We start from the raw sequence: 22,711 nt of genomic DNA, 5'->3' as shown, positions 1-22,711 counted from the left end.
AAAAGATTACAATCTATAAAGAAATGGGAATGACACAAAAGGTAAATGTGCTGTCCTTTACGGTACAGTCATGTTCTTAAAGGGGTTGTCTCATGAACAAAGTACATTTTAACCCCTTCCCAACCAACGTTTGACTTATGGTTATGTCATGTTTGGGAAGGGGTTCACGAAAAATGATGTAAACTTACTTCATGGCGATCATGCGGGCACAAAGGCTGTGCACACACGTTCACCATTGGGAGCTCAATGTAAGTTATAGTCGAGCTCCGGCTGTCACAGCTGTGGATGGTGCCCACAAATCTCCTGGCTGTTTAATCATTAATGATCGCAGCATTTAGGGGGCCGGAAGAGGGAGTACGCTCCCTCTCCCACACAATCAAAGTCTCCGTGATGTGATCATGGGGGCCCGATCATTACCATTACAGCCTTAGGTCAAATGACAACTTCCGGGTCTGCCAGCTATGGCAAGGTTGTTAGACCATGCCAGCAGCATGTTCTAACAGGCGTTCTGTCAGTGTTACACTGACAGGTATGATCCATTGCAATTTAATAGTCTCCTGGAATTACTTCTATATGTAACTACCTGCAGGACTACTTGCTAGACAGCTGAAATATAATAACAGTTTTAGATAGTAGTGAACGAGACCTCAGTAGATAATTTTGTAAAAGTTTGCTTTTTATAGACCTCTTTATATGAGAGCTATTTAGCTATCATTCTAAAATTATGAAAATGGAAAGATGGAATATTAGTGTTACAGTGTATGTCTTCATCCTCCATCCTAAGATTTTATTATATTTTAATGACTTACTCAATTTGTCGTTTTCCAGGACATCTCGCTTTGCTTCATTCCCAGAATTTCTAATAATCCAGATAAAGAAGTTTACATTTGGACTTGACTGGGTACCAAAAAAACTTGGTAGGTGACTTTAATTGTTGATAATATATCATATAAAAGTTCTGTGTTGGGTCATTCATTGTAATATAAAACTATTCTATTTTAAATGAATGTAGTTTTATTTTTTACTCCTTTTTATTTCTTTTAGATATAGCAGTAGAAATGCCTGATATCTTGGATGTTAATCCTCTCCGAGCAAAAGGTCTGCAGCCAGGAGAAGAAGAACTCCCAAACATTGCTCCTCCAATTGTGATTCCAGATGACCCCAAAGGTGGGAGGAAATGCTCAAATCATGTCCATGAAGCATGCACTTAAGGCAGTACAGATTGGTTGGGTTTATGGCCCCCTGAATGAATAGTAAACTAATTTTTAGAATTTCAAATCAACTCGCATAACGTGTTTGAATAGTTTGGTGGCAATGTCGATGGAGTATGAGTTCTCCTTAAAGTCATACAGGCAATGCTCCATGGAAAATGTATTTAAATTAATCTTTTTCATTTTACAAGAGAGCAATCTTGCAAGGACCATTTAGATGAGGTGCGTACTCAAAAATTCAATGTCTAACCCTTTAACGAGCCTTACAACATGACAAGAGATAAATCTGAGAGCCGCATAATGTAGTAACGAGACCCTAATTCCTGTGATGTAACCTGCTGCCAAGTATCTTTTCATATTCATGAGCTTTGTATAGTCTTGCCTCCAACACTGATTGGTAGCTTTCTGCCAATGGACAGTGTACACTGAAAGCTACCAATCAGTGGTGTGGGTGGGGTTATACAGAGCAGAGCATTCAGAGAATTGGAAGATCTGCAGCAGATAAAACAGTGATTTTATAAAAAAAATAAAATAAATCACGCAGCTCAGAATTTGATAAATAGTTGGAATCAGGGTCTATATCTCTATATTATGCTGATCTCAGATAGAGAAGCAGAAACCTGTTGACATGATTGACTTTAAGGAGCTGGACATTGACTTTAAGGAGCTGGACATTGATTTCTAGGGTGCACACCTCCACCTCTCCTATGTGATACTTGCAAGATATTTATATTCAAAATGAAAAAAAGCTAATTTGCATACTTTTCTCCTATGATGCATCACCTGTAAATCTATTCGTTCTGATCTCTTTAAGGAGAGCCACTACTTCCCCCACATTGCTTTAAAGGCATTTTCTCCGGTCAGCCAGAGTCTGCTCTACCCTGGTGGGTGGTATTTACCAGACAGCTAAGTAGGAAACGGATGGAGGGAAACATCTGAAAAGAGTTAATATGTTTGGCACTCATTTGCTCGGAACCTTCGATGCTTTACAAACTTACCAAATGAGACTTATATTTCTGCTTTTCAATGTATGTTTTCTCTGAAACTCTGCAACTTTTTGGAGTAATACACACCAGCCTCAAAGTACAGACAGAGGTTTTGATTCATGCTGCCTGTCGTTCAGGGCCGGACTGGGACTGAAAATCAGCCCTGGCATTTGAGCAGTGAATGTGAAGTATATTTGTTTGGATGCTGCAATTGTGCTATAGACCTCAAGCAATCCGCAAACAAACTGCTGTAAAGCCAGAATTACACTATATGGAATTTAAATCGCCTAAAAGAAAATTTAGATTGTTCTTAAAGGGACTCTGTCAAGAGGCAGGACTATATTTGTAATAAAAACCTCAATGATCTTTATTACATGCTGTCAAACAATGGCAGATATGCTGCCCCCCTCCCTGCACACACATACTTCCCTAGATGGGGTCTTTATTACAATTCTGACCACAAATGTGGCGCCCTGGACTAGCCAGGTCGTTACAGGTACTACAACATGCACCCCCACCCCGAAATAGGCACATCAGCCAGACACAAAATCCTTGTTGCCTCCCTCCAGGGGCTGATGTCCACACCAGGTGGGGTGGAGCCAGGTGGTTGGCCCCACCCACTGAGGAGTTCACAGTCCTGGAGGTGGGAAAAGGAAAGCAGATCAGTTAGGGAAGTGGAAGAGTGAGGAGTAAAGTGGTAATAGAGGAGCAAACTGACCGTGTCCGGGTACGTGGCCCGGGCACCCAGAGCAAGGTTGGCAGACGGTGGTGGCCGTCTGCAGGAGAGGCAGATCAACGCGGAACCATAGGACCGGGGACGGGCGGTGGCCTGCCGGTACCGAACCGGGGAGCGAAGTGAAGCCAGCACAAACCGGCAGGGCCTGCGGACCCCGACCAGGCTTGGAGTCGCCGTTAAATAGGTCAAATCCGTCAGGAAACCCCTGGGGTTCTGGTCACTAACAGCCAAGACCCGATTGAAGGCAACCGTCCAACTAGCAAAAGGAAATACAGCTACCGCCACAGCTAGAGTTCCAAGGGCCAGAGCCTGCGGGCAAAAGGGCTCCTCCGGCACATATACACGCTGGGGAGCGGGTTACCGGTGGGAACATACACAAAGGTGCAGGGAAAGGCAGCCACCACCAACCGTCCGGGAGAAACCACAGCAGCCGGCTGCGGGACCCGTCCATCCAGCCGTTTTGTTTACCAGATACTTTGCATCCATTTGTGGCTGAGTGAGTACTACCGTGCCATCCGGCACCGCGCTGCGCAGTCCAAGCGACCCTGCACCTTGCCAACCCTGCCTCCCCGACACCTCACCGGGCCCCGGGACCACCAACCCCCTACCCACGGAGGGGAGAGAAACATCCCAGCTGCTCCCTACAATCGCTCCCGGGATCCCCGTCAATAGCAGCGGTGGTGCCCAACCTCACCACAACCCGTGGGTGGCGTCACGGACCAAATCCCCAAACCGAACTACCCCCCCCCTTTCACTCACGCCGCTCGAGTCCCCGGATCCGGCCCACCGCTCGAGCCACCAAGCAGCAGCAGCGCCGGACCCAAGCGTGGTGAGCGCAGCGCCCCGCCGCCCGCGACACAAACAACCAGTCAAATAGAGCTGGCAACATTAATCTAGCACACTCATGATAGGACAAAAAAGGAGTACAATGAGCACTAACTGGCCACTTGGAGAAAGTGGAGCTAAACCTTCAAATAGACTGCATATATTTTATTTGCTTAAAAACCATAGATGCAGGAGCAGCGCTGCTTCGTCCTCCTGCATCCATCTATGGTTTTTAAGCAAACAAAATAAAGGACTTTTATGGATCGGGGAGAGGGCCACCTATTTCTTCTATACTCTGCTCTTTTATTACAATTATGGCCCTATCTGATGTTAGAGCTTCAGCTCTGATGTCTCTTTCAGCTCTTTACAACTCCTGGGCTGGCCGAGAATGGTGTCGCTTTTCCTGCCCTGGGCATGCACAGTAAATCAATGAAGCTGGTGAACTTACAACCTCTCAGGAGCCACTGGCTTACCGTCATAGGGTATGGACGGAGCGATAAGTGATTTTGTTTTTTTACCTTGACATTATCATATATTTACGTTAAAGGATCAAGATTAAAATATACTGACTGTTGCTGGCATTTTACATGGGACACTTCTGCTGAACATGGATACACTGCAGTTAGTTGTTAGTAACTGTTAAATAGGTAACCCACTACTTGGACACCCCTTCTGTAGCCCTATGTTCCTCCTCCCCATAAGGAAAATAACACCTATGCTCATTTTTGGTGCTGGCACTGTTTCAGTGGTGTCAGCTCTGCTTCTCCTGGGGCTCACATGGCATTGTCACACAATCCTTGTGGAAAATCAGCGCTGGCTTCACTCTATCCCCTGTCGGAAAAATCAATACATCCAGTGGAAGTAAGAGTTGCTGCGCTCTCATTTCCTTCCGATGTCAATTACATCTGTAGGAGGGAAGAGTGAAGCCAGCACTGATTGTTCACAGGGATTGTGAAACATAAAAATGTCACGAGAAGCAGAACTAGCACCACTGAAATGGTATGTTTCTTGGGGGAGGGGGGTGAAAACAGGGATTCAGAAGAGAAAACATAGCGAGAGACCGCAACTGCATGAGCCCGAATCGTGGGCACAAGCAGCTGCGGTCTCCTGTGAAGGAGACTCGCGGCCCCGCAGGTGAGTACTCGCCTCGTCTAAGACACAGCGAGTACTGATTGTGTGCACATACCCTTATGCGGGCGTCACACGAGACAATCTATCGTCGGGGTCACGGTTTTCGTGACGCACATCCGGCATCGTTTACAACATCGTCCCGTGTGACACCTACGAGCGATGCAGAACGTTCGCAAATCGTGTATCGTTGACACGTCGCTCATTTTTAAAAAGTCGTTTATTTTTCTTTGCGCTGGTTGTTCATTGTACCCAGGGCAGCACACATCGCTCCGTGTGACACCCCGGGAACGATGAACACAGCTTACCTGTGTCCCGCGGCTCCCGTCGGCTATGCGGAAAGAAGGAGGTGGGCGGGATGTTTAGGTCCCGCTCATCTCCGCCCCTCCGCTTCTATTGGCCGTCCGCTGTGTGACGTCGCTATGACGCCGAACGTCCCACCCCCTTCAGGAAGTGGATGTTCCCCCGCCCACAGCGACATCGCTCAGCAGGTAAGTACGTGTGACGGCGGTTTAACGACTTTGTGAGCCACGGGCTACTAATTGCCCATGACGCACAAACGACGGGGGCGGGTACGATCGATCGTGCGATCACACGATAGATCGTATCGTGTGACGCCCGCATTAGTGTTCGTCATGTGGTGCCGCTGAAGAATGGAACACAGACTTATAAATCAGGAATAAAACATTTGGTAAGGAATTGAACAAGACCATGATTTAATAGAAATTAACTACTGTCAGACCTAAGTTTATCCTTTTAATTTGAATATTGGGGTTTTTCTTCTTAAAAATTATTCTTGACCCCTTTCATATATCTATATATATAGAATACTGTCAGACCCAACAAAAATCCTGAAGTGCTTCTTGTATTTAAGTCTATAATTCTCTTTCTACTGTCTATTTGAAGACATCTTTTGAATTATGTTGTTTATTTTCAGATTGTTTCAGGAACCATTTCATGGAAGGTATGATTTTATCATTCTCAAATTATCTAATTCACAAGCAGTGCAGTATTTGTATGTGTATTTTATATGTAATATAATCAAAAGTATACTTAAAGGGGTATTCTCATGTTTTTTTTTTAATTGCTTTTGTTAATTAGACCTCATGATCTTGGTTCCAAGGAGTCTGGTCACCAAAGCTTGGCCAAGTGAGCACAGTGGTTACATTTTAGGAGAGGAGTGATTTCCTAACATCCCAGTGATTTCTCTTCAGCCCATTGATTTTGATAAGATAGTTATCCATTTGCCTCTCTCCAGCTCCTGACCAATGTGCTGTTATCATACCTGTAGAATTACAATTTCCCAGTCCAAGCAAGAGCAGTTTTCAGAGCATATCTTTAACGAGGGCTCTCACTTTCCTAAGCTGTGTGCTTGTTCAAAATCCTTGTTATCTCTACATATACATACAGTATATAGCTAACAAAACAAACACTGACTGGTCCTCAATGTGTTGTAGGAAGACAAAGCTCCTGACCAGAACTGTCACTCAATGAGTAGTGCCCAGCCACCAAGAACTAAGGGCTGGTTCACACTAAGCGACAGCGACAACGAGGTCGCTGTTACGTCACCATTTTCTGTGACGTAACAGCGACCTTGTAAGTCGCTGTTATGATCGCTGCTTAGCTGTCAAACACAGCAGCCGAAGCAGCGATCATAACCGCGAGAGCAGGGAGCCGCGCACACTGCTTAGCGCTGGCTCCTTGCTCTCTTAGCTACAGTACACATCGGGTTAATTAACCCGATGTGTACTGCAGCTACATGTGCAGAGAGCAGGGAGCCGCGCACACTGCTTAGCGCTGGCTCCTTGCTCTCCTAGCTACAGTACACATCGGGTTAATTAACCCGATGTGTACTGCAGCTACATGTGCAGAGAGCCGGAGCCGGCAGCACAGGCAGCGTGAGAGCTGCGGAGGCTGGTAACTAAGGTAAATATCGGGTAACCACCTTGGTTACCCGATGTTTACCCTGGTTACAGCTTACCGCAGCTGCCAGATGCCGGCTCCTGCTCTCTGCTTGCTTCATTTCGTCGCTCTCTCGCTGTCACACACAGCGATCTGTGTGTCACAGCGGGAGAGCGCCTTTGAAGAAAACGAACCAGGGCTGTGTGTAACGAGCAGCGATCTCGCAGCAGGGGCCAGATCGCTGCTCAGTGTCACACACAGCGAGATCGCTAATGAGGTCACTGTTGCGTCACCAAAACCGCGCCGTAGCAGCGATTTCGGTAGCGATCTTGCTATGTGTGAAGCACCCCTAAGAAGACTGCAGAGCTCTGAGCTGCTCAAGACACAGCTTGAGAATACCCCTTTAAGAAAACTCCTGGAAAAATTATACTTTTTATCCTAACTAATGCCAGAAAATGAATCCTTTAAAAAGGTGGCTTGTGGCTATGTTCATCACCATCCACAGTGTTCCTACAAATAAGTAATATTCATTTCTGTAACGTTACATTCTGTTCAATAAAATAATCATGTCACTAGAGAGAAACCGATTCCATAAAGAGACAAAGATTTTAAATATGAGGACTTCCATGTATTTTATACTGCCTATTGATAATTATTTCACCAATGAAATGAGAAGAAAATCAGTAAGACATTTTTTTTTCAAATATAGAATTTGGAAATTTTGAGTTAATGGGACTTTCTTTCTCATTCTGATCGAGCACTTAGAGCTGAGAGGACGTACCTCTATTTCTCTGGCTCTGCGCTGTCCGGCTCGGTGTGCGTTTCTGACTCTTCATGCCTAATGTCAGATCAGGCAGAAGGGGAAGGACCTGCACAGCCTCCTTAAAATTTTGCTGCTGTCTTCACTTTCAGAAATTAACTGATTGCATTGCTCTACAGCCAAATTCGTTCAGAGACGAAAACAGTTAACCTTAACTATTTTTGTGGTGCTGAAAACTAATATGATGTTTACTAATCTAACTTTCAAGATCCAGAGGAGGTTGTAATTAATTATGATAGCTTTAATACATGCTTATGGAAAATTGCGTCTTTATTATTTCATCATTATTACTGCATCGTTAATAGCTAGTCTATTACATCATTTATTTAGTCTATAGAGCCTTCAGTATTCTATCATCTTAGGGTGATCAATCAAAAAATGCCAACTCCGCTTATTGAAGGGTCCCATCAGCAAGGCAAATTGGGATATCAGAGGACCCTACCAACAATTGGAAATCAAAATCCTTCTAAAGTGCTTATTGACCTTATTATGTCCCCCATAAAGTGTAAAATAAAAATAAAATAAAAAAATAAACAGCTAAACATACTTAACCTTTGTCTGGCTGAATAGGTACAATTGTAACTATTCCGTTTTAAAATTGCAATACATTTTTTTTTCCAAAAGCCGTAGAGGGCTGAAATTTTGTGACATCTCTGCAGTTTTGGTCCAGAATATATTGGCCAAATTTCAATAAAATATCTCCACCCCCTTCCGAGATAAGGGGTCGCTGTTAATGTTGTAAAATTATGCAGCCTGATGAAGGTTAAAGAGGAAGAAAGACAACACCAGTCCAAACCACTGACTCTAGACCTGCCCTAGATAAGATACATTTACAGGAATGGGCAAACTCAATTTAAAATATCCATTAGAAGTTTTTGGTTTTTTTTAAATATAGAAAACAGACACATGTGCAATGTGCAAGTAGGCAAATAGCTTAGCAACATAGATTCAATGGCCAGGCAGGAAGAGAGTGATAGGGAACATTATAGGGTGATATTTGCTTGGCGGGTTTTCCCGTTCACTCCGTTGTGGAATGGTGACATTATCAGTCTATATGTTATCTTGTATTGTTGTGTGTTATTTTTTATGGGTGATTTTTAATATTACTAATAAAGTGTATCATTTTATACTTGGGGTAATTGTTTTTTGATAATTGCAATAGGCAAATGGCTTATTTGCGGACATGTAAATGTCCACTTGTGCAAGCAATGCAGGGGAATCGTGACAGTGTACATATTGCACACTATCAAGATTTGGCAGTATGCTGGGACATACAGTTAGGTCCAGAAATATTTGGACAGTGACACAAGTTTTGTTATTTTAGCTGTTTACAAAAACATGTTCAGAAATACAATTATATATATAATATGGGCTGAAAGTGCACACTCCCAGCTGCAATATGAGAGTTTTCACATCCAAATCGGAGAAAGGGTTTAGGAATCATAGCTCTGTAATGCATAGCCTCCTCTTTTTAAAGGGACCAAAAGTAATTGGACAAGGGACTCTAAGGGCTGCAATTAACTCTGAAGGCATCTCCCTCGTTAACCTGTAATCAGTGAAGTAGTTAAAAGGTCTGGGGTTGATTACAGGTGTGTGGTTTTGCATTTGGAAGCTGTTGCTGTGACCAGACAACATGCGGTCTAAGGAACTCTCAATTGAGGTGAAGCAGAACATCCTGAGGCTGAAAAAAAAGAAAAAATCCATCAGAGAGACAGCAGACATGCTTGGAGTAGCAAAATCAACAGTCGGGTACATTCTGAGAAAAAAAGGAATTGACTGGTGAGCTTGGGAACTCAAAAAGGCCTGGGCGTCCACGGATGACAACAGTGGTGGATGATCGCCGCATACATTCTTTGGTGAAGAAGAACCCGTTCACAACATCAACTGAAGTCCAGAACACTCTCAGTGAAGTAGGTGTATCTGTCTCTAAGTCAACAGTAAAGAGAAGACTCCATGAAAGTAAATACAAAGGGTTCACATCTAGATGCAAACCATTCATCAATTCCAAAAATAGACAGGCCAGAGTTAAATTTGCTGAAAAACACCTCATTAAGCCAGCTCAGTTCTGGAAAAGTATTCTATGGACAGATGAGACAAAGATCAACCTGTACCAGAATGATGGGAAGAAAAAAGTTTGGAGAAGAAAGGGAACGGCACATGATCCAAGGCACACCACATCCTCTGTAAAACATGGTGGAGGCAACGTGATGGCATTGGCATGCATGGCTTTCAATGGCACTGGGTCACTTGTGTTTATTGATGACATAACAGCAGACAAGAGTAGCCGGATGAATTCTGAAGTGTACCAGGATATACTTTCAGCCCAGATTCAGCCAAATGCCGCAAAGTTGATCGGACGGCGCTTCATAGTACACATGGACAATGACCCCAAGCATACAGCCAAAGCTGCCCAGGAGTTCATGAGTGCAAAAAAGTGGAACATTCTGCAATGGCCAAGTCAATCACCAGATCTTAACCCAATTGAGCATGCATTTCACTTGCTCAAATCCAGACTTAAGACAGAAAGACCCACAAACAAGCAAGACCTGAAGGCTGCGGCTGTAAAGGCCTGGCAAAGCATTAAGAAGGAGGAAACCCAGCGTTTGGTGATGTCCATGGGTTCCAGACTTAAGGCAGTGATTGCCTCCAAAGGATTCGCAACAAAATATTGAAAATAAAAATATTTTGTTTGGGTTTGGTTTATTTTTCCAATTACTTTTGACCTCCTAAAATGTGGAGTATTTGTAAAGAAATGTGTACAATTCCTACAATTTCTATCAGATATTTTTGTTCAAACCTTCAAATTAAACGTTACAATCTGCACTTGAATTCTGTTGTAGAGGTTTCATTTCAAATCCAATGTGGTGGCATGCAGAGCCCAACTCGCGAAAATTGTGTCACTGTCCAAATATTTCTGGACCTAACTGTAGAATGACTGACAGACTACAGATTTTTTTTGCAGCCGGGAACCCCCCAACCCTTTAATGATATATGTTGTAGGTTGGCTCATCATAATCTATACAGAAATACACCATTGTCATTAGGTCTGTGGGGCTTAAAGAATATCTGTCATTTTAATTTTTATTTAATAAATCAATAGTAAATAGGAAAATAAGCAACTTTGTACGATATAATATTAAAGAAATCTACTTTATCATTCCAGATTGATTTTTAACTATGAATGGATAAAATATGAATTGATTGAAAGCAGGTTTTCCGATTACTGAGTTAGGAGATGACACTTTATAAAAGCTATGGAGAAAAGAAAAAAAGGAGGAGGGAAGAGCCTGAGGCAGACATTGACATTCTGCTGCAAGTTCACCTGAAATAGTTACAATTCTCCATAGGACTTTATGTGCACCAACTGTCATCTCAGTAATTACAAAGTCCATCTTCACTGAAAGCAGATTTTACCTGTGAATTTAGAGTTTTGAGAATGAATGATCAGTCCAACTGGAGAAGCAGATTTCTCCATAAGATATTCTTATTTTCACATGTACTGTTGATTTATTGGGAAAAAAAAGACAATCTTTACTGTTCGAATTCTCAGGTCTTTAGGATTCAAATCTTCATCCACAATGAAACAATGGAAACTTAATAGGATCAGTAGTGCAGCCTCAGGGTTTTGTCCTGTAGAGGTCCAGTCACACATAACGAGATTGTTAACGAGATCGTTACTACGTCACAGTTTCCGGATCGTTGTTAAATCGTTGGTGAGATGTCACACAGTCATTTTCCCAACGACTTTAGTAACGATGCAGCGACCTATATAACGAGCTCATTGGTCATTGGGACCCTGTCACACAGCAGCTATTTAACGATTCCGACCTCGAATAGGGGCGTAGTATTTGACGCTGTAAGCCACGTAGGCGTGCATATGCGTCACCTTTTCCACACCCCTCCGCTCCGATTGATGTCCAATACTGCGTTCTGATTAGGCGGCCGGCCTACTTCATGAGATCTTCCATCAGCCCAGAATATTTAGGGAATCTGTCACCACTTTCACCTTTTTAAACTGTTAATATGGGAATACAGGTAATAGGATGCTGAAAATAGTATTACCTGTATGCCTCAAAGCAGATGCCTTGTTGTTGAAATGTCATCTTCTATTGTTTTATGTTAATGAGTTCTTCCAGACTATGGGGCATATGCTGCCCGGAAGATAGCCCTGCCTCTGCACTTCATTATCATCGTTTTCGCCGTCTAGTAGCGTGACAGTCTGCCTGAGATGTATAGTTCCTGTTCTAAAATCCCGCACCTGCACACTAAAAGTTGCAACGTTAGCCTGTTACATTCTGATTTATAAAGCTTGCTGTGTGACAAGATTTCTGGATTTTATTTCACAAGGAAATCGCTATGCAGGCAGGCTGGGAGTAGAAAGGGCATTAGTGATGGGCAAACGTGAACTGTACAGTTTGGGGTCCGTACCAGACACCAAGTATCCATGCACAAACCCTGAGCACAGACTTCTCAGGGGAAACCTGTATTACGGTTTGGGTTCAGCCAAAAAATCAAAAAAAGTTAAAAGGATCCAAATAGAGATTAAAACCGGAGAATTATACTTACCGAGTCTCCGCACAGCTTTCACACTACTTCTGGGTCTACTCATTAGCTCTCATACATATTCACTGCTTGCTCCACCCACCCTCACCTACCTGTGACAGTGTCTGTGATTGGTTGCAATCACACTGTCGGTGTGCCGGCGTCTGTGATTGGTTGTAGAGTGTAAAAATATATTCGCAAGGTGGGTAGGGCCATGATTATTGAGCTTCCCCCAGCCTAAAAATAGCAACCCGAAGCCGCCACGTAATTGTTGCATCCATTAGATGAGTAATCTAAGGGGTAATGACAGTTGTGATTTTTAAAAATTCACAGCTACCATTAACCCGAAAACAAAAACACACTTTTTCTCCAATTTACTAACCCTCAAAACACCCCTGCATGTCCAATGTAATCTACACAAGGTCCCACGACAATCCCAGCTCTGCTACAACTGAAGTCGCAGTGCACGGTCACATTAGAAAATGTGACCAATCACTGCGGCATCAGGCACACACTGACCGAGCTGCAGCTGTGAGAGGTGATGTCACTGAGGTCACAACAGGAATTAACGCACCAAAACCACATCAAAATGCATGCGGTTTTGGTGTGTTTTTTTGCCAACAGATGCAGATTTGGTGCAGAAATGTCTACACCCAAAAACTCAATGTGCACACATTGCCTAAACTGGTAATCCGGCATTGAATTCAATAACTTCACCTGAGGTGAGGTCACTGTGTAAGATCAGTTCACCTCAGGTCACAGCTGGGCTACTGTGGGAGCATTAGCTGTGACCTCAGGTGAAGTAATTGAACTTAATGCTAAATTACTAGATTAGACAATGTGTGCACATTGAGTATTTGGGGGCAGACATTTCTGCATCAAAATCTACATCTCCTGGCAAAAAAAACACACCAAACCATATCAAAACGCATGCAGTTTTAGTGCATTTTTTGCCAGGAGATGCAGATTTAGTGCAGAAATGTCTACAACAAATTTCTGCCTCAAATCTGCATCCCCTGGCAGAATAACACACCAAAATCGCATCAATACCACATTGCCTTTTTTGCTAGTAGATGCAGATTTGGTGCAGATAATTGTTGCAGAACTCTGCACCAAATCTGCATCTCCTGGCAGAAAAACACATCAAAACTACATTGCGTATTGATGCGTTTTCCTGCCAGGAGATACAGATATGGTGCAGAAATTTGTTGCAGAAATATGTACCAAAATTGCATCATGTTTTTTGGGGCGTTTTCTCCCAGGAGCTGCAGATTTTCTGCATCCAAATATTCAACGTGAGCACATAGCCTAAGCTGGTAATCTGGCATTGAGTTCACCTCAAGTGAGTTCATAGAGTTCACCTGAGGTGAGCTCACTAAGTTCATTGAGTTTGCCTGAGGTCACAGATGGGGTACCGTGGGAACCTCTAGCTATGAACTCAGTGACGTCACCGCTCACAGCTGCGGCTCTATCATTGTGTCCCAGAGTCTGCAGTGATCAGTCACGTATTATAATGTGACCGTACTCAGATGTAGCAGAACCGGTGTTACGGTTGCTGTGGCACTGGAGACTATGTTCGGATTTCTTGCTACTGCACATGTGCAAGCGCTGGAGACTAAGTCCTATCTTGGAGCCATTGCACATGTGCGGGTGACATCATCGCTGACACGAGGTCACATGTCTCTGACACCTTCTAAGCTGATTGGCCGCTGGTCATGTGCTTGTTACACGTGGTCACATGTCTCTGACACCTTCTATGCCGATTGGTCGCTGGTCATGTGCTTGTGACGCTTTGCTCGGTGATAGGCCAGCGTGACGTCATTCCTGTCGTTCTGGCAGCGGATTGGCTCTGGTGTCCTCCATCTTGGATGAGGCACAAAGTCTATATAAGACCCTGACGCATGCCGCCCGGTGCTCAGTCCTCTTGGTTCATGCATGAGAGTAGACGCTCTGTGCACGTCCCTCTAGGCATCTCTCTGTCTATGCTAGGTGAGCGCTACCGGCAGGGTAGCGTTCTTATACCTTACAGCTTCGGCTGCGGTCCGTATCCTTACATCTTAGTGGAGCGGACATAGGCAGGTGCCTGAGGCACATGGTCCGGCTGGGCCTTGTGATTCTACTCGTAGGTGGACGTTGCCGCTAGGGTAACGTTCCTTATACTGCATCTGGCAGTTGTTCGTATCCTTGCACACTAGGGGAGCGAACATAGGTAGGAGCTTTGTGCGACTTATGCTGCTGTCCATCTCTTTTGCACCACTAGTGGAGCGGACCCAGGCAGGTGCCATATCTAGTGGTTTGTGTCCTCGCACACTAGTGGAGCGAATGCAGGTAGGAGCTTTGTGCGGCTTACGCTGCTGTCCGTCTCCTGGCACCGCTAGAGGAACGGACCTAGGTAGGTGCCATTTCACACTCACTGCTTTTGTCTCTGTGACCATTAACAGAGACCATACCACACACCCTCCAAGTAAGGGAGGAATTGCTTTATTTCCTAATTATATTCCTCTGTGAGTTTAACAGAGGTATTGCACTCTGCACTTGTGCTATTACTATTTACAGTGGCACACTTATATACCCCTTATCCTCTGCCATAGTCTGCAGCAGAGTCTTTGCACGGTGGACCCTGACTGTCTGATATTCCTTTGGGTTTTATTATCAGACAGCCCCCCGTAACAACCGGGATCGTCATGGAACCTTGTGTGGATTACGTTGGACCTTCATGAGTGTTTTGGGTGTTAATAAATTGTAGAAAAAGGTTTTTTTTTTAAATAAAGGATTTTTATTTGTGTTTTGTGTTTATATATTTTTATTTACAGGGTTAGTAATGTGGTGGGTCTCTTAGACTCCTGCCCATTACTATCCTCAATCTTGATAACAGCTGTGATGTTTTAAGAAATTACAGCTGTCATTAACTCCTTATGTTACCCCAATTGCTACCACACCAGGTAATGAACTGGGTAAAGCGCCGGAATTGGTGCATATAATGGATACAACAAATTTGGGGCCACTGCGGGCTGCTATTTTTAGTTTGGGAAGGGGAGCCAATAACCATGAACCTCCCCAACCTGAGAATACCAACCCTCAGCTGTTTACTTTATCTTGGTTGGGTATCAAAATTGGGGGAAAGGGACCGCACACCGGTTTTAAAAATTATTTATTTAAATCATTTTCAAAAAGCCATATGGGGTCCCATGTATTTTGATGCACATCCAAGATAATCAACACAGCTGGGTGCTACAGCCTGTAGCAGTCTGCTTTATCTGCACTTTCTGCCTATATATCAATTTCATAGATAAATAAAATCCAGAAATCTTGCCATGCAGCTAGCTTCAAAAATCGGAATGTAATAGGCTAATGGCGCAACTTTTAGTGCACAGGTGCGGGATTTCAGAGTAGGAACTACACATTATAGGCAGATTGTGACGCTACTAGGAAGCTTAAATGATGGTATTTTCCGGGCAGCATACAGCTCATTGCCTGGAAGAACTAACTCAATAACATAAAGCGATAAAAGTATTTCCTTTCTTTTTCTTTAGTGCTAGATTACGAGTGTTAAAAATAAAATAGTGATTCAGGAAACTCTTGAATATAAGAAATGCATTATTGCTGCAACAATTATATATTTATGGTCTGTTCCATAGCAAATTATTTTGTAGGTAATGATACATTTATAAGTATTTTTCAATCAGGACTATGAATGATACAATCTCTTGCTAGGTATACTATAGTTGTGGTGTTTTAAATTTAAATGGCTATACCAATATTCCATGTTCCCACATCATTAGCACATAGCAATGGCTCCGGTATCTGGAATTCTGAATGGCCTCTCCTCCAATGTATTTCAGCTCCTGACATAGACGAATCTTCAGTCATGCAGCTGGCTGAGATGGGTTTTCCTCTGGAGGCTTGTCGGAAGGCTGTGTACTACACTGGAAGCATGGGCGCAGAATTAGCTTTCAACTGGATTATTGCACACATGGAAGATCCTGGTTAGTACAGTAAACAGGAGGCTATGAAGAAGCAAATAAGGGTTAAGCTGTTCTGCTTCAATTTTAAGTGTTAATTGAGAATTTCTCAGGACTAAAGATAAGCGGACCTGTTGAAATTTGGTTCAGCTGATTTATCTGGACTTTATGTAAAGTTTGGTTTGGGACCAGACTTCACCTGAACCTCAATGGAAATCACTAACTGGGCAGTTCGGGTCTCCGCTCACATGCAGCCAGGCATAAACAGAACACTTCCGAGGACGGATGGGCATGGTTTTTCCAATATTTTTTGCTGTATACCACATCCGATCATGCTGTTGTTACCCCCAGTGTGAGCCGTTCAAACACTGCAAGCAGCTCGCACTGGGCTGAGCACCAAGTGTACCTGAGCACAGCGATGCTTCTTTTGAGTGATTTTCATATGTAAAGCACCCGAACTCATAATCCAAACTCTGTTTTTTGTGCCAAACACAGACTTTACAAAAAAAACAAACACTGAACCTCGGGTTCGCTCATCTCTACTCAGGATTCCAAGATTATAGGAACAGAGCATGGAAATAGTTGTTCTGGTTATTAAAATGATTCAACCATGACATATGTTCAGTTAGAAACACCACTTTAGGTCAAGCCCAGGGGTATAGCTTCAATCTTTTAATTCACAGTTCGCTTTGTAGAACATAGTCCTTGCATTTCCAAAATGGCTGCTGTTTTGAAATAAAAATTTTTTGTACTTTTCATTAGATTTTGCAGAACCATTAAACATCCCTGGCTGTGCTGCTGCATCAGCCCAACCATCCTATGGACAATCCGCACAACTGAACCAACCACCAGAAGAAATCGTAGCTCTCATCACATCCATGGGTTTCCAGAGAAATCAAGCTTTTCAGGCACTGAGGGCAACAGTAAGTTATTATGCAACATAAAACAAGTAGAAGGAGGGACAGGACCTGCAATAGTTCAGAATCTCTTATTGACATCTGGGCCAGTAGAACCTCTTATCATCCCCTCTTGGGTTTAGTTAATGCCCAGATAATCACCCAGGGCATGAGAATGGGCCATGTCTAACACAGTAAACCTATAGGGCCCTGATACTAAGGGTATGTGCGCACTAGGCGTTTTTTTCACGTTGCGTTTTTGTCTCAAAAAACGCACCCGCGCTAAAAAACGCATGCGTTTTTGTCGCGATTTGGTGCGTTTTTTGCTGCGTTTTTGCTCACTGCGTTTTTAATCAGTGCACAATGCCATTAAAGATTGTTGATGAAAAAAAAAAAAAAAAAAAGGTCTGATGTCATTTCCTTCTTCAAAATGTTCAGTGTATGCAGGAGAGCAGACAGCTGCAGAACTAGTGTATGCAGGAGAGCAGACAGCAGCTGCAGAACTACAAGGCTCAGCATCCTCCATCCAGGACTGTATGCAGTTTTTTGCCCAAAAAGAAAAAAAAATGACATGGGCTTCGCCATATTTTTGTATGCTAGCCGGGTACAGCAGGCAGGTACGGGCTGCCCCCAACCCCCAGCTACCTATTTGTACCCGGCTGGGAACCAAAAATATAGAGAAGCCCTTTTTTTTTAATTATTTCATGAATTTCATGAAATAATTAAAAAAAAAAAATGACGTGAGCTTCGCCTAATTTTTGAGTCCAGCCGGGTACAACTAGGCAGCTGAGGATTGGAATCCGCAGTGTAGAGTGCCCATGCTTTCTGGGCACCCCCACTGCGAATTGCAGTCCGCAGCCACCCCAGAAAATGGCGCTTTCATAGAAGCGCCATCTTCTGGCGCTGTATCCAACTCTTCCAGCTGCCCTGAAGCCGGGTGGCTAGCTAGGTAATAATGGAGTTAGGGCTAGCTGTATATTATCAGCTGGCCCTAAGCCCGAAATTCATGGTGTCACGCCAATATTAGACATGGCCACCATGAATTTCTAGTAATGATAAAAAAAAAAAAAACAACACACAGAAAAATATTTTTATTAGAAATAAAACACAACACAATTAGTGACTCCATCTTTATTGAAATAAAGAGCCCCCCTCCGCAGTAATCCTGGGTCAGGGTCCCGCGCCGTCCAATCCGGATCCAATATCATCTGATCGGTTTGCTGGAAGGCAGAGCGATCAGATGATGTGTCAGGTTAAACTACGTGAATCACATCACACATCAGCTGATTGTATAAAAGCCGGTTATACAATCAGCAGATGCATCGGTGCAAAAAAAAAAAAAAATACTCACTTATGTGCTGTGCTGATTACCGGCAGCTCCTGGAGCGATCGATTGGACAGGAGTCTGATCCCGTCCGATCGCTGCAGGAGCTGCCGGTAATCAGCTGATGAAGTCCCCTGACGGCAGAATCAGCTGATAGCCGGCCGGGCGCGAAAAAGCCGGCGAGACTACGATCAGCTGATGCGTCAGGTGACTGCATCAGGTGATCCACCGCCAGGTCCTGCAAGCAAGGTCCTGTCCCGGGGAGACTGCACACAGCCAGAGCGGCGCTACCGGGAGGAGATGGGAGCGGGCATGGCACCGGGACCCTGCAGACAGGTGAGTATATATGACAGTTTTTTTTTTTCTACTGTTCACTTTGGTTTTCGCAGCCGCTTCCACCTCCCGCCCAGACATGGCGCCGCACGGAGCTGACATGCACCGGACGGGAGGTGGACGCAGCGGTGACGGTACCGGGAGGATTCATGCTTCTGTGTTTACCAACAGAAGGAATCCTCTTCCTGTACACGTCACTGTAGTACCCACCTCTTGCGTTTATAGCTGCGTTTTTAGTCATAGAAACGCGGCTATATGCGTTTTTATTGCGTTTTTAACATCTCATTGAATTCAATGAGTGAAAAACGCAGTGGAAAACGCAGAAATAATTGACATGCTGCATTTTTGTGGTCAGCACAAAAACGCAGCTAAAAAAAACGCTGTGTGCGGACAGCACTTCTGAAAACCCATTGACATTGCTGGGGAAGCAATGTCACTGCGTTTTCAGCACAAAAACGCGGTAAAAAACGCCGCTAAAAACGCGGCAAAAACGCCTAGTGCGCACAAGGCCTAATAGTTGCTCTATTACTTTACTTTTCTGTTTAATAACCTGATATAACAAGTCACCATTTATAGCGAAGTATGGATACTTAGTGTCAACCCATGGCTCCTGAGCAACTTGGTTAAAGAACCTGTCACACTGTGACTATCAGGGTTCCATGCAGGGGCGTAACGACCGCGGTCGCAGCGGTCGCCATCGCGACCGGGCCCGGGCAGTTTGGGGCCCGCGGGGACCCGACAGATCAGCAGCCAGCTCCTCTCAGTGAGAGAGAAGCTGCGCTGATCTGTCACAGTGCACGCGCCCACTATATGACCCGCTGCCGCCCCCGACACCGGGCCCTCCTGCCCGATGTCAGCGGCGGCACCGGGGCCCCCCTCCCCCGTCACCGCGCACAGTAATAATAAAGCATAGAGCGGCCAGCGCCGCTCTGCATCATCATACTCCCCCTGTGCCTGCGCGGTGACGTCACTCCTGTGCGACTGCTGTGCTGAGTGCACAGAGCGCAGGGAGGGAGGACACCGACCGGAGTACCGGGAGAGAGAGGAGGACGAGCAGCAGTGGAAGGAGGAGAGCAGGGAGTACAGCAGCAGTGGAACAAGGAGACGTCAGGACAGAGCAGCAGTGGAAGGAGAAGATCGGTGAGTACTTGTTTTTTTTTTTTTTATATATATAAAGTGAGTACACGGTGGTCAGAGGCCTGGGGTGGGGAGGCTGCATGATACTGTACATGGAGGCCTGGGGTGGGGAGGCTGTATGATACTGTACATGGAGGCCTGGGGTGGGGAGGCTGCATGATACTGTACATGGAGCCTCCATGTACAGTATCATGCAGCCTCCCCACCCCAGGCCTCCATGTACAGTATCATGCAGCCTCCCCACCCCAGGCCTCCATGTACAGTATCATGCAGCCTCCCCACCCCAGGCCTCCATGTACAGTATCATGCAGCCTCCCCAACCCAGGCCTCCATGATGGAGGCCTGGGTTGGGGAGGCTGCATGATACTGTACATGGAGGCCTGGGGTGGGGAGGCTGCATGATACTGTACATGGAGAACTGGGGTGGGGAGGCTGCATGATACTGTACATGGAGGCCTGGGGTGGGGAGGCTGTATGATACTGTACATGGAGGCCTGGGGTGGGGAGGCTGCATGATACTGTACATGGAGGCCTGGGGTGGGGAGGCTGCATGATACTGTACATGGAGGCCTGGGGTGGGGAGGCTGTATGATACTGTACATGGAGGCCTGGGGTGGGGAGGCTGCATGATACTGTACATGGAGGCCTGGGGTGGGGAGGCTGCATGATACTGTACATGGAGGCCTGGGGTGGGGAGGCTGCATGATACTGTACATGGAGGCCTGGGGTGGGGAAGCTGCATGATACTGTACATGGAGGCCTGGGGAGACTGCATTATACTGTACATGGAGGCCTGGGGAGGCTGGCAGCATTATTATAGATGGAGGCCTGGGGAGGCTGGCAGCATTATTATACATGAGCCCTGGGGAGGCTGGCAGCATTATTATACATGAGGCCTGGGGAGGCTGGCTGCATTATTATACATGAGGCCTGGGGAGGCTGGCTGCATTATTTTACATGGAGGCCTGGGGAGGCTGGCTGCATTATTATACATGGAGGCCTGGGGAGGCTGGCTGCATTATTATACATGGAGGCCTGGGGAGGCTGGCTGCATTATTATACATGGAGGCCTGGGGAGGCTGGCTGCATTATTATACATGAGGCCTGGGGAGGCTGGCTGCATTATTATACATGGAGGCCTGGGGAGGCTGGCTGCATTATTATACATGGAGGCCTGGGGAGGCTGGCTGCATTATTATACATGGAGGCCTGGGGAGGCTGGCTGCATTATTATACATGGAGGCCTGGGGAGGCTGGCTGCTATATTATACATGGAGGCCTGGGAGGCTGGCTGCTATATTATACATGGAGGCCTGGAGAGGTTGGCTGCATTATTATATATGGAGGCCTGGTGAGGCTGCATAATAAACATGAAGGACACCTTATACATTGAATATAGAGGTGTAATATACATAGAGGTCTATAGGGCTGCATTAAAATGGAGGTCGGGGGGGGGCTGTATAATACAAAATGAAGGGACACCTTATACATGGAATATAGGGGTGAATTATACATGGAGGAGTATGGGGCTGCATAATACCATCTGAAGTTTTATGGGGTTGTGTTATAATACATATAGGACTATGGGGGCTGCATTATAATATATGGAGGACTATGGAGGCTACCTTATACATGGACTATGGAAGTGCATTATAAAACATGGAGGACTATGTGGTGCAGTATAATATATGGAGAACTATGGGGTGAATTTTAATACATGGAGAACTATGGGAAATGCATTATAATTGAAGGGCTACTTTATACATGGAGGATTATGGGGGTGCATTATAATATATGGAGGGCTATGTATCTGCATTCTAATATATGAAGGGTTATGTGAGACCCTTTATACAATTATTTGGAAGGCTATGTGGGGGCTGTTATAGTATTTTGAGAACTTTATACAGGGGGGACAAAGATACAAGTATGGGATGGAAATGTTTTGTGCTGAGGGAAAAAGGCTCTTTCCCTCAGCAGCCAACTTTCCCATGCTCTGCTATACATCTCTCAGCACCCAGCTTTCCCATGTTCTGATATACATCTCTCAGCACCCAGCTTTCCCATGTTCTGATATACATCTCTCAGCACCCAGCTTTCTCATGCTCTGATATGGGAAAGCTGGGTGCTGAGGACAAGATAAATATCAGAACATAGGAAAGCTGGGTGCTGATAGAGGGATTTCAGGGTGCTGTGGGTGAGAGCCAAGTGTCAGCGTCATTATCCTGTACCCCGAGTGTCAGTGTCATTATCCCTTACCCCATACCTCCCAACCGTCCCGGATACAGCGGGACTTTCACGCTTTACGTTGTTTGTCCCGTTGCCACGATCGGGACGGCCGGCTCCCGGGCTCCGCCCACCCACTCTCTCTCCGCCTCCCTGCTTTTCCCTCCTACCATCCCAGTAGACGTGGCATAACAGAGAGGAGCGCTGCCTGTGCTGCTGCTGGTACAGTAAAATCTCCCCAGCGCTGATTTCCCTCCCTCCCCCCCCTCACCCCCGGCCGGAGCCTCTCTGTGCGGTCGGCCGGCCGCCTGTCTGTGCGGTCAGCCGGCCGCCTGTCTGTGCGGGCGCCCCCCTGCCACCTGTCTGTGAAGGCGACCGGCCACCTCACTGTGTGGGCGACCGGCCGCCTCACTGTGGCTCCCTGCGTTTCCATGCTGGAGGCCCGCCGGCTACCTGCGTGTCCATGCTGGAGGCCCGCCGGCTGCCTGCGTGTCCATGCTGGAGGCCCGCCGGCTGCCTGCGTGTCCATGCTGGAGGCCCGCCGGCTGCCTGCGTGTCCATGCTGGAGGCCCGCCGGCTGCCTGCGTGTCCATGCTGGAGGCCCGCCGGCTGCCTGCGTGTCCATGCTGGAGGCCCGCCGGCTGCCTGCGTGTCCATGCTGGAGGCCCGCCGGCTGCCTGCGTGTC

The 22,711-nt window shown here is 45.6% G+C and overlaps 1 protein-coding gene across 1 annotated transcript in view; it reads left to right on the top strand.

The window, feature by feature from the left end:
* The window catches only part of USP13 (ubiquitin specific peptidase 13), a 203,265-nt gene that overhangs the window by 156,563 nt on the left and 23,991 nt on the right, over window positions 1–22,711 (top strand). The window contains exons 14-18 of the mRNA XM_075340593.1: window positions 829–917; window positions 1,045–1,167; window positions 5,824–5,850; window positions 15,993–16,136; window positions 16,875–17,035. Coding sequence (XP_075196708.1) covers window positions 829–917; window positions 1,045–1,167; window positions 5,824–5,850; window positions 15,993–16,136; window positions 16,875–17,035 — 544 coding nt within the window. The remainder of the gene's footprint in view (window positions 1–828; window positions 918–1,044; window positions 1,168–5,823; window positions 5,851–15,992; window positions 16,137–16,874; window positions 17,036–22,711) is intronic.

This window comes from Anomaloglossus baeobatrachus, chromosome 3 (genome assembly GCF_048569485.1).
Source record: "Anomaloglossus baeobatrachus isolate aAnoBae1 chromosome 3, aAnoBae1.hap1, whole genome shotgun sequence".
Classification (NCBI taxonomy): Eukaryota; Metazoa; Chordata; class Amphibia; order Anura; family Aromobatidae; genus Anomaloglossus; species Anomaloglossus baeobatrachus.
This window is presented reverse-complemented; position numbering and strand designations above follow the sequence as displayed.